The sequence below is a fragment of the Calonectris borealis genome, chromosome 22 (assembly GCF_964195595.1).
Source record: "Calonectris borealis chromosome 22, bCalBor7.hap1.2, whole genome shotgun sequence".
In the NCBI taxonomy this organism is placed as follows: Eukaryota; Metazoa; Chordata; class Aves; order Procellariiformes; family Procellariidae; genus Calonectris; species Calonectris borealis.
The window spans coordinates 3,670,205-3,682,963 of NC_134333.1; the positions used below are offsets into that span (position 1 = coordinate 3,670,205).

At 57.9% G+C, this 12,759-nt stretch overlaps 1 gene segment (V, D, J or C); it reads right to left on the bottom strand.

Moving 5' to 3' along the window:
- Positions 1–470: 470 nt before the first annotated feature.
- LOC142091773 (T cell receptor alpha variable 4-like) lies at positions 471–2,275 on the bottom strand. The segment is given in 3 exon segments: positions 471–534; positions 1,026–1,377; positions 2,224–2,275. Coding segments are annotated over 3 exon segments (468 nt in total).
- Positions 2,276–12,759: the final 10,484 nt, after the last annotated feature.

Genomic DNA, 12,759 nt, shown 5'->3' on the forward strand with positions numbered 1-12,759 from the left:
TGACGTCAAGGTACCATATGACGTCATGCTCACTGTATGAACTAGGAGGCGTGGTCCGGGAAGCAGCGATCGCTGTGTGGGGACTGGCTGGGCATCAGTTGGCAGGTGGTCAGCAATTGCTTCGTGCACCACTTGCTTTGTATATTCTATTATTATTATTATTATTATTATTACTACTACTGTTCCTTCTCCTCCTCCTCCTCTTTTACTTTATTTTATTTCAGTTATTAAACTATCTTTCTCTCAACGCACACGTTTTCTCTGTTTTACCCTCCCTATTCTCCCCCATCCCAATGGAGGGAGGCAGTGAGCGAGCGGCTGTGTGGTGTTCAGTTGCTGGCTGGGGTTACACCACGACACTGAGTCTCTTTACAAGGTTACCAGCCAGAAACCACCTCTGGTTGTGGTTTCAAACCAAAGGCTTGTATTAGCCCTGTACAGTTGGGTCTCTCTGCTCTAACAGGGCTTGGCTATGTTCGTGGGGTGAAAGCGATCCCCAGCCCCTGCCCGTTGCGCAGCAGCAGTGGCCGGTCCCTGCGGCAGGACCGAGGGCTGCCCGGCTGCCCGGGGGCAGGAGGATCTCTGCTGCCCGCCTCCCTCTGCAGAGCAGAAAGGCGCTGCTCCCGGCCGGGAGCCCGCGGGGCCGGCGGCTGCAGTCGCTCCTTCCCGGGCACCGCCGGACACCGCCGCCGATCCGGTCGCCATTCCTCCCCGCCGCCGCCGCCGCCGCTGTCGCGGGGGATTTCTGTCCGCGTCCCGGTGGGAGTGCGGGGGTGAGAGGGGTGCGGGGCGGGAGAAGGTTTCTGCCCGGGGGCGGCTCCGGATCCGCCTCGGGAGGAGCTCCCGGGGCTGCGGAGCGGGGGGTGCGGGGACTTCTCGGGCCCGGTGCCGGGGCCGGTGCCGCTGGGGCGGGGGAACCGCCCCGGGGCGGGGCGGGGCGGGGCGGGGCGGGGCGGCCCCGGCGGGCGGAGCGGCAGCGCCCCCTGGCGGGCCCGCCCGGGGCTGTCCCCCCGCCCCCGACACACCCGCCCGGCCCCGCCCGCGCCGGTTCGTGCCCGGCCGCAGCCCCGGCTCCTCTCCCCGTGTCTCCCACGGCGCAGTAATACACCGCCGCGTCCCCGCGCCGGGGCCGGGCGAGCCACAGGGCGCTGGACCGGCGGTCTGCCGCCACCGACAGCCGCCCCGGCGGCTCCTGCAGATCCTTGGACCCTTTGCTGCCGAGCGCCAGGAACGCGGGGCCTCGGCCCGGGAGCTGACGGTACCAGTAGATGTAGTCGTCGATCCGTATGTTGGGGTGTGAGCAGTTGATGGCGATGCCGGTGCCCTCGGTGGTCTCTGCCGACGGCTCCTGCTGCACCTGGGCTCTGCCCGCAGCCACTGCCGAGAAAGGAGAAGGAAAGGCCAAAGATCACCAAAGATCGCCCAGCTCTGATGGCTCTTTTCCCAGAGAAACCGTCAGGAAGAGCGGCAGTGAGACAGAGCCAGACTGGAACGGATGGGGACGTGTGCCCATCCACAGGGATGGAGAGTGATCCTGGTGTGGGTGTGTGGAGCAAGGGGAAAACTCGGGGGGGGAATTTGGAATTGGTGCATGCAGAGATAGAATGAAAGTCAGGTGCATGGATGGATGGGTGGCGAGAGGGAGAGGAATCAGGGGAGTTGAGTGTGTTACAGTGAAGGAAGGAGGGCTGAATTCAGAAGAAGAATAAATGCTGAATGCACAGGGGGATGAGAGGGTGTATAGAATAACGGCATGGTGCAGGAAAGCAAACGTGCTTACAGGTATGAAGGAAGCAGAGGGAGAGATGAGGGAGGGGTCTCAGATAGTATGAAGGGGGCTTAGGGGTGGTAGATGCATGGAGAGACGGGTCAAAAGATGGGTGGATAAATGGAGGAAGAGCAGACAGGGAGAGGGGTTGTTACAGTGAAGGACAGAGGGCTATATTCAGGGCAATAAGAACCACTGAATGCACCGGGGAAGGAGAGGGGGCATGGAAAAGCAGGGATACGTGCAAGAAAGCTCGTACCGACAGAGATGATGGAAAAATAGGGAGACCAGGAAGAGGGGACTCGGAGGGTTTGGAAAGGGGGACGAGAGATGGCAGAGAGGCAGGGAGGGGGAAAGAGACGTCGAGGAAGGAGAGGGAAGAGCTGGCGCTGGGCTCCCTGGGGAGCAGCCCGGGCACAGCCCCGGCCCCATCCACCACCGCCAGCCCCGCGCACCCAGGAGCACCGCGGCCAGCCCCGCCAGCCCTGCGCCCCGGCACCGCCGCATCCCGCCGCTCCGCCGCCCGCGCCTCGCTGCCCCCCGCCAGCCCCGGCTCTCTGCTCCGGCCGCGGCGCCTCCTCTCCGCCGCCTCCTCTCCTCTCCGCCGCCGCCAGCTCCGCCCCGGGGCTGAGCCCTGCGCCGGCGCCGCTCGGGTCTCGCCCGGGCTGAGAGGGCTCGGTGGCTCTGCAGGGGCACAAGTTGCTCTCCCGGGGAATGGGCTCTCCCCTCCTCCAGCAAGGACTCCCCAGCAAGGATAAGGCTGCACAGCGCCGGGGGCAGCCCGGGGCAGCAGCATAGAATCATAGAATCATAGAATCACTAAGGTTGTAAAAGACCTCTAAGATCGAGTCTGACCGTCAACCCAACAGCACCATACCCACTACACCATGTCCCTAAGCACCTCATCTACACGTCTTTTAAATACTTCCAGGGATGGTGACTCCACCACTTCCCTGGGCAGCCTGGTCCAAGGTCTGACCCTCTTTCAGTAACGAAATTTTTCCTAATGTCCAGCCTAAACCTCCCTTGGCACAACTTGAGGCCATTTCCCCTCGTCCTATCGCTTGTTACTTGGGAGAAGAGACCAGCACCCACCTTGCTTCAACCTCCCTTCAGGGAGTTGTAGAGCGCGATGAGGTCTCCCCTCAGCCTCCTCTTCTCCAGACTAAACCACCCCAGTTCCCTCAGTCGCTCCCCATCAGACTTGTGCTCCAGACCCTTCACCAGCTTCGTTGCCCTCCTCTGGATATGCTCCAGCACCTCCATGCCCTTCTTGTAGTGAGGGGCCCAAAACTGAACACAGTATTCGAGGTGCGGCCTCACCAGTGCCAAGTACAGGGGCACGATCACCTCCCTATTCCTGCTGGCCACACTAGTTCTGATACAGGCCAGGATGCCGTTGGCCTTCTTGGCTACCTGGGCACACTGCCGGCTCATGTTCAGCCGGCTGTCAACCAGCACCCCAGGTCCTTTTCCTCCGGGCAGCTTTCCAGCCACTCTTCCCCAAGCCATAGGGTTGACTGGGGTTGTTGTGGCCGAAGTGCAGGACCCGGCACTTGGCCTTGTTGAACCTCATACAGTTGGCCTCGGCCCATTGATCCAGCCTGTCCAGGTCCCTCTGCAGAGCCTTCCTACCCTCCAGCAGATCAACACTCCCGCCCAGCTTGGTGTCATCTGCAAACTTACCGAGGGAGCACTCGATCCCCTCGTCCAGATCATTGATAAAGATATTGAACAGGACCGGCCCCAGTACTGAGCCCTGGGGAACACCGCTCGTGACCGGCCGCCAACTGGATTTAACTCCGTTCGCCACAACTCTCTGGGCTCGGCCGTCCAGCCAGTTTTTTACCCAGCGAAGAGTGGACCTGTCTAGGCCGTGAGCCGCCAGCTTCTCTAGGAGAATGCTGTGGGAGACAGTGTCAAAGGCTTTACTGAAGTCCAGGTAGACCCCATCCACAGCCTTTCCCTCATCTACGAGGCAGGTCACCTGGTCATAGAAGGAGATCAGGTTGGTCAAACAGGACCTGCCTTCCATGAACCTGTGCTGGCTGGGCCTGATCCCTTGGTTGTCCCAGACATGGCTCATGAGCGCCCTCAAAACGAACCGCTCCATGATCTTCCCCGGCACCAAGGTCAGGCTGACCAGCCTGTAGTTCCCCGGATCCTCCTTCCGGCCCTTCTTATAGATGGGCGTCACATTGGCAAGCCTCCAAGTCGTCCGGGACCTCCCCAGTTAACCAGGACTGCTGGTAAATGATGGAGAGCGGCTCGGCAAGCTCCTCCGCCAGCTCCCTCAGTACCCTCGGGTGGATCCCATCCGGCCCCATAGACTTGTGAACGTCCAGGTGGCATAGCAGGTCATTAACTTCATCCTCTTGGATTATGGGGGGTTTATCCTGCTCACCGTCCCTGTCTTCCAGCTCAGGGGGCTGAGTACCCTGAGGATAACCGCTCTGACTACTAAAGACTGAGGCAAAGAAGGCATTGAGTACCTCAGCCTTATCCTCGTCCTTGGTGGCAACGTTCCCCCCCACATCCAATAGAGGATGGAGATTCTCCTTGGCTCTCCTTTTGTCATTAATATACTTGTAAAAGCATTTTTTGTTGCCTCTCACGACAGTGGCCAGGTTGAGTTCTAGCTGGGCTCTTGCCTTTCTAATTTCCTCTCTGCACGACCTAACGAGATCCCTGTACTCTTCTTGAGTTGCCTGCCCCTTCTTCCAAAGGTGATAAACTCTCCTTTTTTTCCTGAGTCCCAGCCAGAGCTCCCCGTTCAGCCAGGCCGGTCGTCTTCCCCGCCCGTTCTTCTTGCGGCACATGGGGACAGTCCGCTCCTGCGCCTTTAAGACTTCCTTCTTGAAGAACGTCCAGCCTTCCTGGACCCCTTTGCCCTTCAGGACTGTCTCCCAAGGGACCCTCTCGACCAGTGTCCTGAGCAGGCCAAAGTCCGCCCTCCGGAAGTCCATGGTAGCGGTTTTGCTGACCCCCCTCCTTACTTCACCAAGTATTGAGTATTCTACCATTTCATGGTCGCTAAGCCCAAGCCAGCCTCCGACCACCACATCTCCCACCAGTCCTTCTCTGTTTGTGAACAGCAGGTCAAGCGAGGCACCTCCCCTAGTGGGCTCGCTTACCAGCTATGTCAGGAAGTTATCCTCCACACACTCCAGGAACCTCCTCGACTGTTTCCCCTCTGCTGTGTGGTATTTCCAGCAGACATCTGGGAAGTTGAAGTCCCCCACGAGAACAAGGGCTAGCGACTGTGAGACTTCTGTCAGCCTCTGGTAGAATATTTCGTCTGCCTCCTCGTCCTGGCTAGGTGGTCTATAACAGACCCCCAGCAGGATATCTGCCTTGTTGGCCTTCCCCCTCATCCTTACCCACAAGCACTCGACCTCGTCATCACTACCATTGAGCTCTCTAGACAGTCGAAGGACTCCCTAACATACAGGGCTACCCCACCGCCTCTCCTTCCTCAGCCGTCCCTTCTGAAGAGCTTATAGCCATCCATGGCAGCACTCCAATCGTGAGACTCATCCCATCATGCTTCCGTGATGGCAACTAAGTCATAGCTACCCCGCTGCACAATGGCTTCCAGCTCCTCCTGTTTGCCGCCCATGCTGCATGCATTGGTGTAGATGCACTTGAGCTGGGCTGCCGATTTCTCCCCCGACATTGGCGTGCGGTCCCTAGGCTCTTCTCTAGTGAGCCTGGTTTTATCCCCTTCTCCCTTCGAATCTAGTTTAAAGCCCTCTCGATGAGCCCCGCCAACTCATATGCGAGAATCCTTTTCCCCCTGTGAGACAGCTGAACTCTGTCCATTGCCAGCAGGCCCGGTGCCGGGGAAACCTCCCCGTGGTCAAAAAAGCCAAAATTCTGCCGATGGCACCAGCCCCTAAGTCATGTGTTGATCCCATGAGTTTTCCTGTTCCCTTCAGTATTCCTCCCTGCCACTAAAGGGATGGAGGAAAACACTGCCTATGCTCCCGATCCTCCCACCAGTCGCCCCAGTGCCCTGAAGTCCCTTTTGATCGCTTCTGGACTTCTCTCTGCAACCTCCTCACTGCCAGCCTGTATAACCAGTAGCGGGTAGTAATCAGAGGCCTGCACCAGACCAGGGAGCTTCCTAGTGATGTCCTTCACCCAGGCCCCAGGGAGGCAGCAGACTTCCCTGTGGGATGGGTCTGGCCGGCAAATTGGGCCCTCCGTCCCCCTCAGAAGGGAATCACCTATGACAATTACCCTCCTTTTTTTCTTAGCGGAGGCAGTTGTAATGTGTGGGGCTGGCTGCCTCGCCTTGGGCAACCCCCTGGATGGGCCTTCATCTGTGTCCTCGTTTGTCTGGCCCTCAAGTTCCAGAGCTCCATATCTGTTGTGTAGGGGCAACTGGGAAGGTTGAGGTGAGGGAGGCCGGGTGGAGGTTCGCCTGGCACCCCGAGCAGGGACCTGTGTCCATTCCCCCCCGTCGCCTGGGTCCCCTCCTTCTGCCTGGTGGCAAGAGGGCAGGGTTCCTCCGCTTCTTGTGGAGCCTCCATGTGCTGCCCTTGCCTCAGGGACGGTAGGGTGCGGCTCCACCAATTTGTCTCCCTCTCACACTCCCTGATACTCCTTAGCCTCTCCACCTCCCCCTTCAGCTCTGCCACCAGGCTGAGCAGATCATCCACCTGGTCGCAGCGCACACAGGCGTCTCTGCTGCCCTCCTGTACCAGGGACAGGCTCAGGCACTCCCTGCAGCCGGAGGCCTGGACAGATGTGTGTTTGCGTGGGGGCTCGGGCTGGGTCGCCACGTTTCTCCTGGCGATGGCTTTCGGCCGAGTGGATACCATGGCCAGGTCCTCTTCTGGGAGGGCGACGACCACGAGCTGAGCCTCTGGAGCCTGGAGGGGGGCTGCGCCCTGCCGGCGCGAACTGCCGCGCCAACTGCCGCGCCAACTGCCGCGCCACGCCCTTCTGCCGCGCCACGCCCTTCTGCCGCGCCACGCCCTTCTGCCGCGCCACGCCCTATTCGCCGCGCTCGGGGTCGCTCGCGCTCCCTGGGGCTGCTCCTGTACCTGAGGGGGTTCGGCCGCCGTCCCTCCTGGCCCCGCCCGCGCTGAGTCAGAGCCGCCGCCCGTCAGGAGCTCGCTCCTCCGGCTCGGGGGAGGGGGCTGGGGCACCCTCTCGCTCCTGCGCTTTTGCCTTCGCGGTTTTTGCCGCGGTTTTGCCGCTTCAGGAAGGGTCCCCCGGCGCGATCCTCTGCTCCGGAGCCCTTCGCCTCGGTGGCTTCGAATGAAATGGCGTGTACCCTGGCTTTTAAACTGCCGCCGTCCCTCCTGTCCCCTGTGTTTTATCACATGCATGTGACTTCATGCAGGTGAGCATGGATGGGTGTGACATTGGTCAGCATATATGAAAGTGTGTGGGCATACGCGTCTGCAGATGTGTGCTTTTATGTGTGTGCATCTCTGTACATGAGCGTGCATGTAAATTTGTTGGCAAATACATGCGTGCTAGGACTATGCATACGTGTAAGCATGAGTGCTTGAATATCTGTGCATCCATGTTGGTATGGGGGGGTGGCTGTGCCTGTGTCTGCCCATGGGCTCCTTTGGGAACGTGTGTGCACACCTCTTTATGAGTGCACACGTCTGAGTTACTCTTTGGGTGTGTGCAAGCTCGGGTGTGTGGTTGTGCCCAGGTGTGTGAGACCGTGTGTGCACACATATCTGTGTGTGTGCCTGGGAGTGCGCATACCTCTGCGTGTGTCTAGGGGTGCATGTGTGTGCACCCATGAGGGCATGGCAAAGGTCTTGCTAAAGTCAAGGTACACCACAGCCAGTGCCCTCCCCTTCCCCACAGTGCCAGTCCCCTCCTCACAGAAAGCAATGAGGTTGGTGAGGCATGATTTGCTCTCGGTAAACCCAGGTGAGCTGCTCCCAACCCCCTTCTTGCCTTTCATGAGTCAAGCAAAGGCTTCTGAGATTATTTGCTCCATCTTCCTTCCAGGGAGTGAGTAGGGACTGTCCAGTCAGCTCCTTGAACACCCTTGGATGCATCTCAAGTGGTCCCAACTGATAGTAAGAGCTCGTTAATTGTTTCTTCTTCTACTGTGGGTGCTGCTTCATTCCCGTAGAGTCTGTGGGAAGTCTTGGGGCTGTGGTAGGCCTGAGGAGAAGCCATACCAGTAAAAACTGAGGAGAAATAGGCATTGAGTACGTCAGCCTTTTCCCGATCATTTGTCACCAGGTCCTCTTCCTCACCGAGCAATGAGACCCCATCTCATCACATCTTAGCCCTCCGTTTGCTGCCCATAGGCTCGGAGACACCTTTCCTGGTTCCCTTCACCTCCCTTGCTGGTTTCCACTCCAGCTTTGCTTTTTCGTCCGCATTGCAGAGGACCATGCTTGTGCTCTGAGGAGGCTCTCCTTGAAGGTTACCCAGCTCTCCTGGGACCCTCTGTGCTGCAGGGCAGTTTCCCATGGCATCCTGCCAAGCAGGTAGGTCCCTGAAGAGACCGAGATGTGCTCTTCTGAAGTCGGGGGCAGTAATCCTCCTGTCTGTCTTGGTCAGTCCTCCGAGGATCTCAAGGCCCACAGTCTCATGGTCACCACAGGCAAGGCTGCCCTTGAACTTCACATCATCCCACCGTTCTTCCTCATTTGTGAGTAGCAGGTCTAACCGAGCCTCTCTCCTAGTCCATTCATGGATTGCCTGCATCAGAAATTTGTCTTCCCTGTGCCCCAGCCATGTCCTGGTTTGCTTGTGCCCAGCCAGTTTGCTCCTGCAGCAGACACTGGGGTGGCAAAAGTCACCCATGGGTACCAGGGCCTGTGACTGTGGGGCTTTCCCCAGCCGCCTGAAGAAGGCTTCACCTGCCTTCTCTTCTGGAGCAGGAGGTGTGTAGCAGAGAGAGAACCTCCCCTGCCAGTCTGTCCCCAAGGGTGGGCGCAGGGGACAGGGTCTGGGGCCCTGGCTAGCACAGGCGTTGGGAGGTCACTCATGTGACTCCGTGAAGCTTGGAGAGGGTCCGTCTGTAAAGCAGAGGCTGTGCTGGGTGTCCCCCACCCAGCAGAGTGAGGGACAGTGCCTGTCCCCGCGTGGGGAGTTTCTGCAGCAGCTGCTGCTCATGCAGGTGTTTCCCTTGAGGAGCCACCTCTGTGCCCAGGGATTAAAGGACAGAAGAACCCTTTAGGGGAGGAGAGCAGTGCTCCAGGCACAGTTTGGTCATTCCTGGCTGAGCAGACAAAGGACATGTGGTGCCGAACGTGCCCGTCCATTATACCGGAGGAGCAGGAGCAAGCAACCTGCTCCCACGGGAATGTTTAATGTCCCCAGAGATTCCTTGGAACGATGGTCCAGTGGGGTGGATGAGGCACCTGCTGATAGGAGGCTGAGGCTGGGGCTGTCTCCCAGAGAGCAGAGGGGAACGGGGGCCCATGGATGCCCCATGCTGGGAGCTGCCTGGATCGAGCTTTTCATTGTCTGCGTTTGTTGTGTTTTATCATTGGCCACGCAGACAGGAGAAGGAGAAGGTACAGCAGCTCTTTACATCACCGCCATGGCTGAAGTTCAGGAGGGAAATAACACAATGGAACCAGTTTTCATGTATCCCTGTCTCGAGAGAAGACAAACCCAGTTGCTGTCGGGGAGGATGGATGTGCCTCCTCTTCTTAATAGTGGTCAAGATGAACAAATCACTAATATAGAAATGCAAGGCTCAATGTGTGCAGCTTGTACTTTACCAGAGAGCTGAGCTTTCCCTGCATGTTTACATCACTGACAATAAGAAGACTGCGGCTTCATGTGGTGTGCTATGGGAACATAAACTGCATAAACTGGTGTCTGGAATGGACAGGAAACATTACATCATGGATAGCAGAGTCTCCTCAAGCCTGAGGAGATCAAAACACCACATAGAATCCATTTGGGGAGGGAGGAAGCTTCCTGAGCACAGCCTCATTGCCCATCCCCAGCCTCAGCATCTGCAGTGAAGGGGAAATTCAAATTGTAACTGCTCAGCAATGGTAATTGGTGACCAAGGAATGATCGGTCATGGAGGGCAAGAAGGCCCAACTTCAGAAGGGGTTAAAGGGGCTGGAAGCAGGGATGCCCGTGACAGAAGGACTCCCTGTAAGGGAGTGCAGTTTCCCTTGGTGCTGAGATAAGAAATGGCCCCAGCATTGTCCTGCAGCCCTCCTGGAATGGAGAGCTCAGGAGCCACCTTGGGGCAGGAGAGCTGGATTGAGGGATGGACCCATGGCTGGGCTAAGGCGCCCCATGCAACCGGTCGCGGGATTGGTGCTGATGCAAGTGTATATAAGGGATGTGCCTGTGATGCATCTCTGCAGACCCCTTGAAGAACCACTTATGGCGGTAGGACTCTGCCCAATGCATTGTTCATTAACTTCTTTTTGTAATTATTTAAGCACAAACGTGTGTTTGTTTCACCTCAAGGGGTAACACAAAAATCCCCCTACAGCAGCCTGCTGCAGATCTGGCTTGTCCCAGACACACCGTCCCCTGCTGCTGTGGGAGCTCATCACCACAACACTGCTCCCTGTGTAGGAGCTGCAGATGATCATCGAGCCCTCTAACTCCCCTGAGGAGACTGCAGGGAGCCCGGGGGGTTGTAAGTCTTCATTTGTACGTTGGTCTCTTTGCTAATTGGTTAGGAACATGGAGAGCGCCTGGGCCTTTGGCATTGGGGCTGTTCTGTGTGGTTTGCTCTGCCCCTCAGGCACAAACATCGCACTGGGACAGGCTGAACATCTGGAGATAACTGATGGCTTGACTCAAGTCCAGTTTGAGCCTTTACTTATTGAAGAGAGCAAACAAGCCCACAAATCTCTGTCAAAATGCCCTCTAGGGGCCTCTGGGTGGGGCTGGTCAGTGCGTGATGGACCTAATTAGTCCTGGGCTTGCAGGAATTTACTAACACTGAGCCTGAGGGGCTGAGAGCAAGCCCCTGGCATCCTGGGGGGTCTTGTCCTGCAGATCCCTGGGTGCAGAAGGGAAGCAGCGCTGCCAGGGGACACCTCAGGGCGCCTTCCCCCAAGCTCAGCCTTGCCCAGACACATCCCCTCCCTCCCCTGGGTTGTTGCACAGCCAAGGAAACTCCCTGCACCAGGGTGTCTTGCACAGCACAGAGGTACAAGGCACTGCCAGAGACCTCGACTTCCTCCAGCCGCAGGAGGCTGTATTCCCCCGTGGTGCTCAGCAGCGTGGTGAGACGGCCATTGCGCTTGGGGCCAGCTGCTGCATGGTGTGAGATACGCTGTGGGGCTTGGCCTTTCCTCTGCTGGTACCAGAGCAAACCTCGAAAGTCAGAGGTCTGGTATGTGCAGGTTGTTTGGAAGGTGTCTCTCTGCCTCACCGTGACTTGTCCTTCTTGCTGGGTGACGGTGGTCTGCCCCATGGTGCCTGGAAGAAAGTGAAGGTCAGCAGCTCTGCAGGGAAAGGCTCTGGGAAGCAAACCAGGAGTGGATGCAAAGCCCTAGTGGAGAAGGTTCCCTGTCACTTGCCCTGCAGGAAAATCCTGAGGCCTGGGGACAGCCAGGGGAGAGTGGTTCTGGGCAGGAGCTCAGAGCTCTCAGCCCGGCGTGGACCCTGAGGAGAGCTGTGCTGTGTCCCTGCTCCTGCTCCTACTGCCCAGAGGACCAGGGAACAGCCTGTCATGCCTGACCTTTGTGTGCTGGGACCAGCAGCCCTCCAGCAGGTTGAGGGGCCCATGGAGTTCCTTCCCCATCGCTGTCATCTCCAAGGGCTCCTGGGTGCCTGAATACATACAAAGCTGAGCTGAATGGTAGAAAGAGGAAGCCCTGGCTGTATTGAAAGCCAGCAGAAAACTGGAGGCCATGGCAGACATATGCCAGCCAGGAGGCAGACTGGGGCACCCTATTAATGTCAATGGGATGAAGGCTTTAAAGTCCCGGTAGCAGCATTGACAGGATCTGGTAATTTGTGTTTGGAAAGGGAAAAATGTGGGAGTGCAGCGACAGCTGAGATCTCCTGTAGTGACAGCAGGAGGATCAGAAGAGAGAGAGAGAGAAATGGATTGAAAGGGAAAGAAAAGCAGGAGAAGGGGTCTGAGGTCTCTCTCCTCTTCTCTCCTCTCTCCTTTCCAACAGCAAAGGCGTCTTGAGAGAACCGCTGCAAACCCACAAATGTGAGGTGACATTTCCCAGCGTTTTCCTGTAATTCAGGAGTAGTTCCCCACGTGGTCCTGATAAGGCTGGCGAGGGTTTCCTGGGGGGAAGATGAAGTCTGCATTGATGAAAAGCCAGGACTTACCCAGCCGTTGCCCCAGGAAGGCAGCGAGGACGAGATATCCGAGGGGCATGCCGAGACCAACCTGCCTGTTTGCTGAGCGAGAGAGAGTCAGAAAACGAGAGAACAGAGCTGCCGGAAACGACTCTGCTGGGGGAGCAACGGAAGAAGCGGGGAAGAGAAAGGATCTGTTCTTGCTGTGCCTGAAATGCTCCTTCTGGGTTTCTCCCTCCTCCAGCAGCACCACCTGTGGCTCCCCCAGCCAACGGCAACTGCACATTTCCACAACGGGGGCCCTGGGGGTCTGGGGGCAACAGTCGTGGGAAGGGGCTGTTCCCGGTCAGCTCGCAGTGGAATCCTCACCTCCCCAGCTAGAATCGCCTGCTCTTCTGCACACCCACTGCCGGGCCATTTGGGAGGTCAGGGCTTTCTTCCCCACTGAGGGTTCACATCTTCCCCTGGGGTCCTCAGCTCTCTGGGGACGTTGTTATTTCTTCTGGGAACAGAAGTCTCTTCTGTTTCTCTCACGTCTCCCCTTTCTTTCCTCAGCTGCCTGGGAACAACGCCCCTGCCCCAAATCCCCCAAGACAGGAGATGAACCCTGCTGTGCAGCAGCCCAGGGTCTCTGGCTGTGTCCTGTTCTGGTGCGAGAGAGGAACCTGGCTCCAGCACTGCTGTTAGATGCCACCAGCCCAGGATGACAAGGAGAACCTACTCCTACTCTGGGGAAAGGGTGAGGGGTCAGC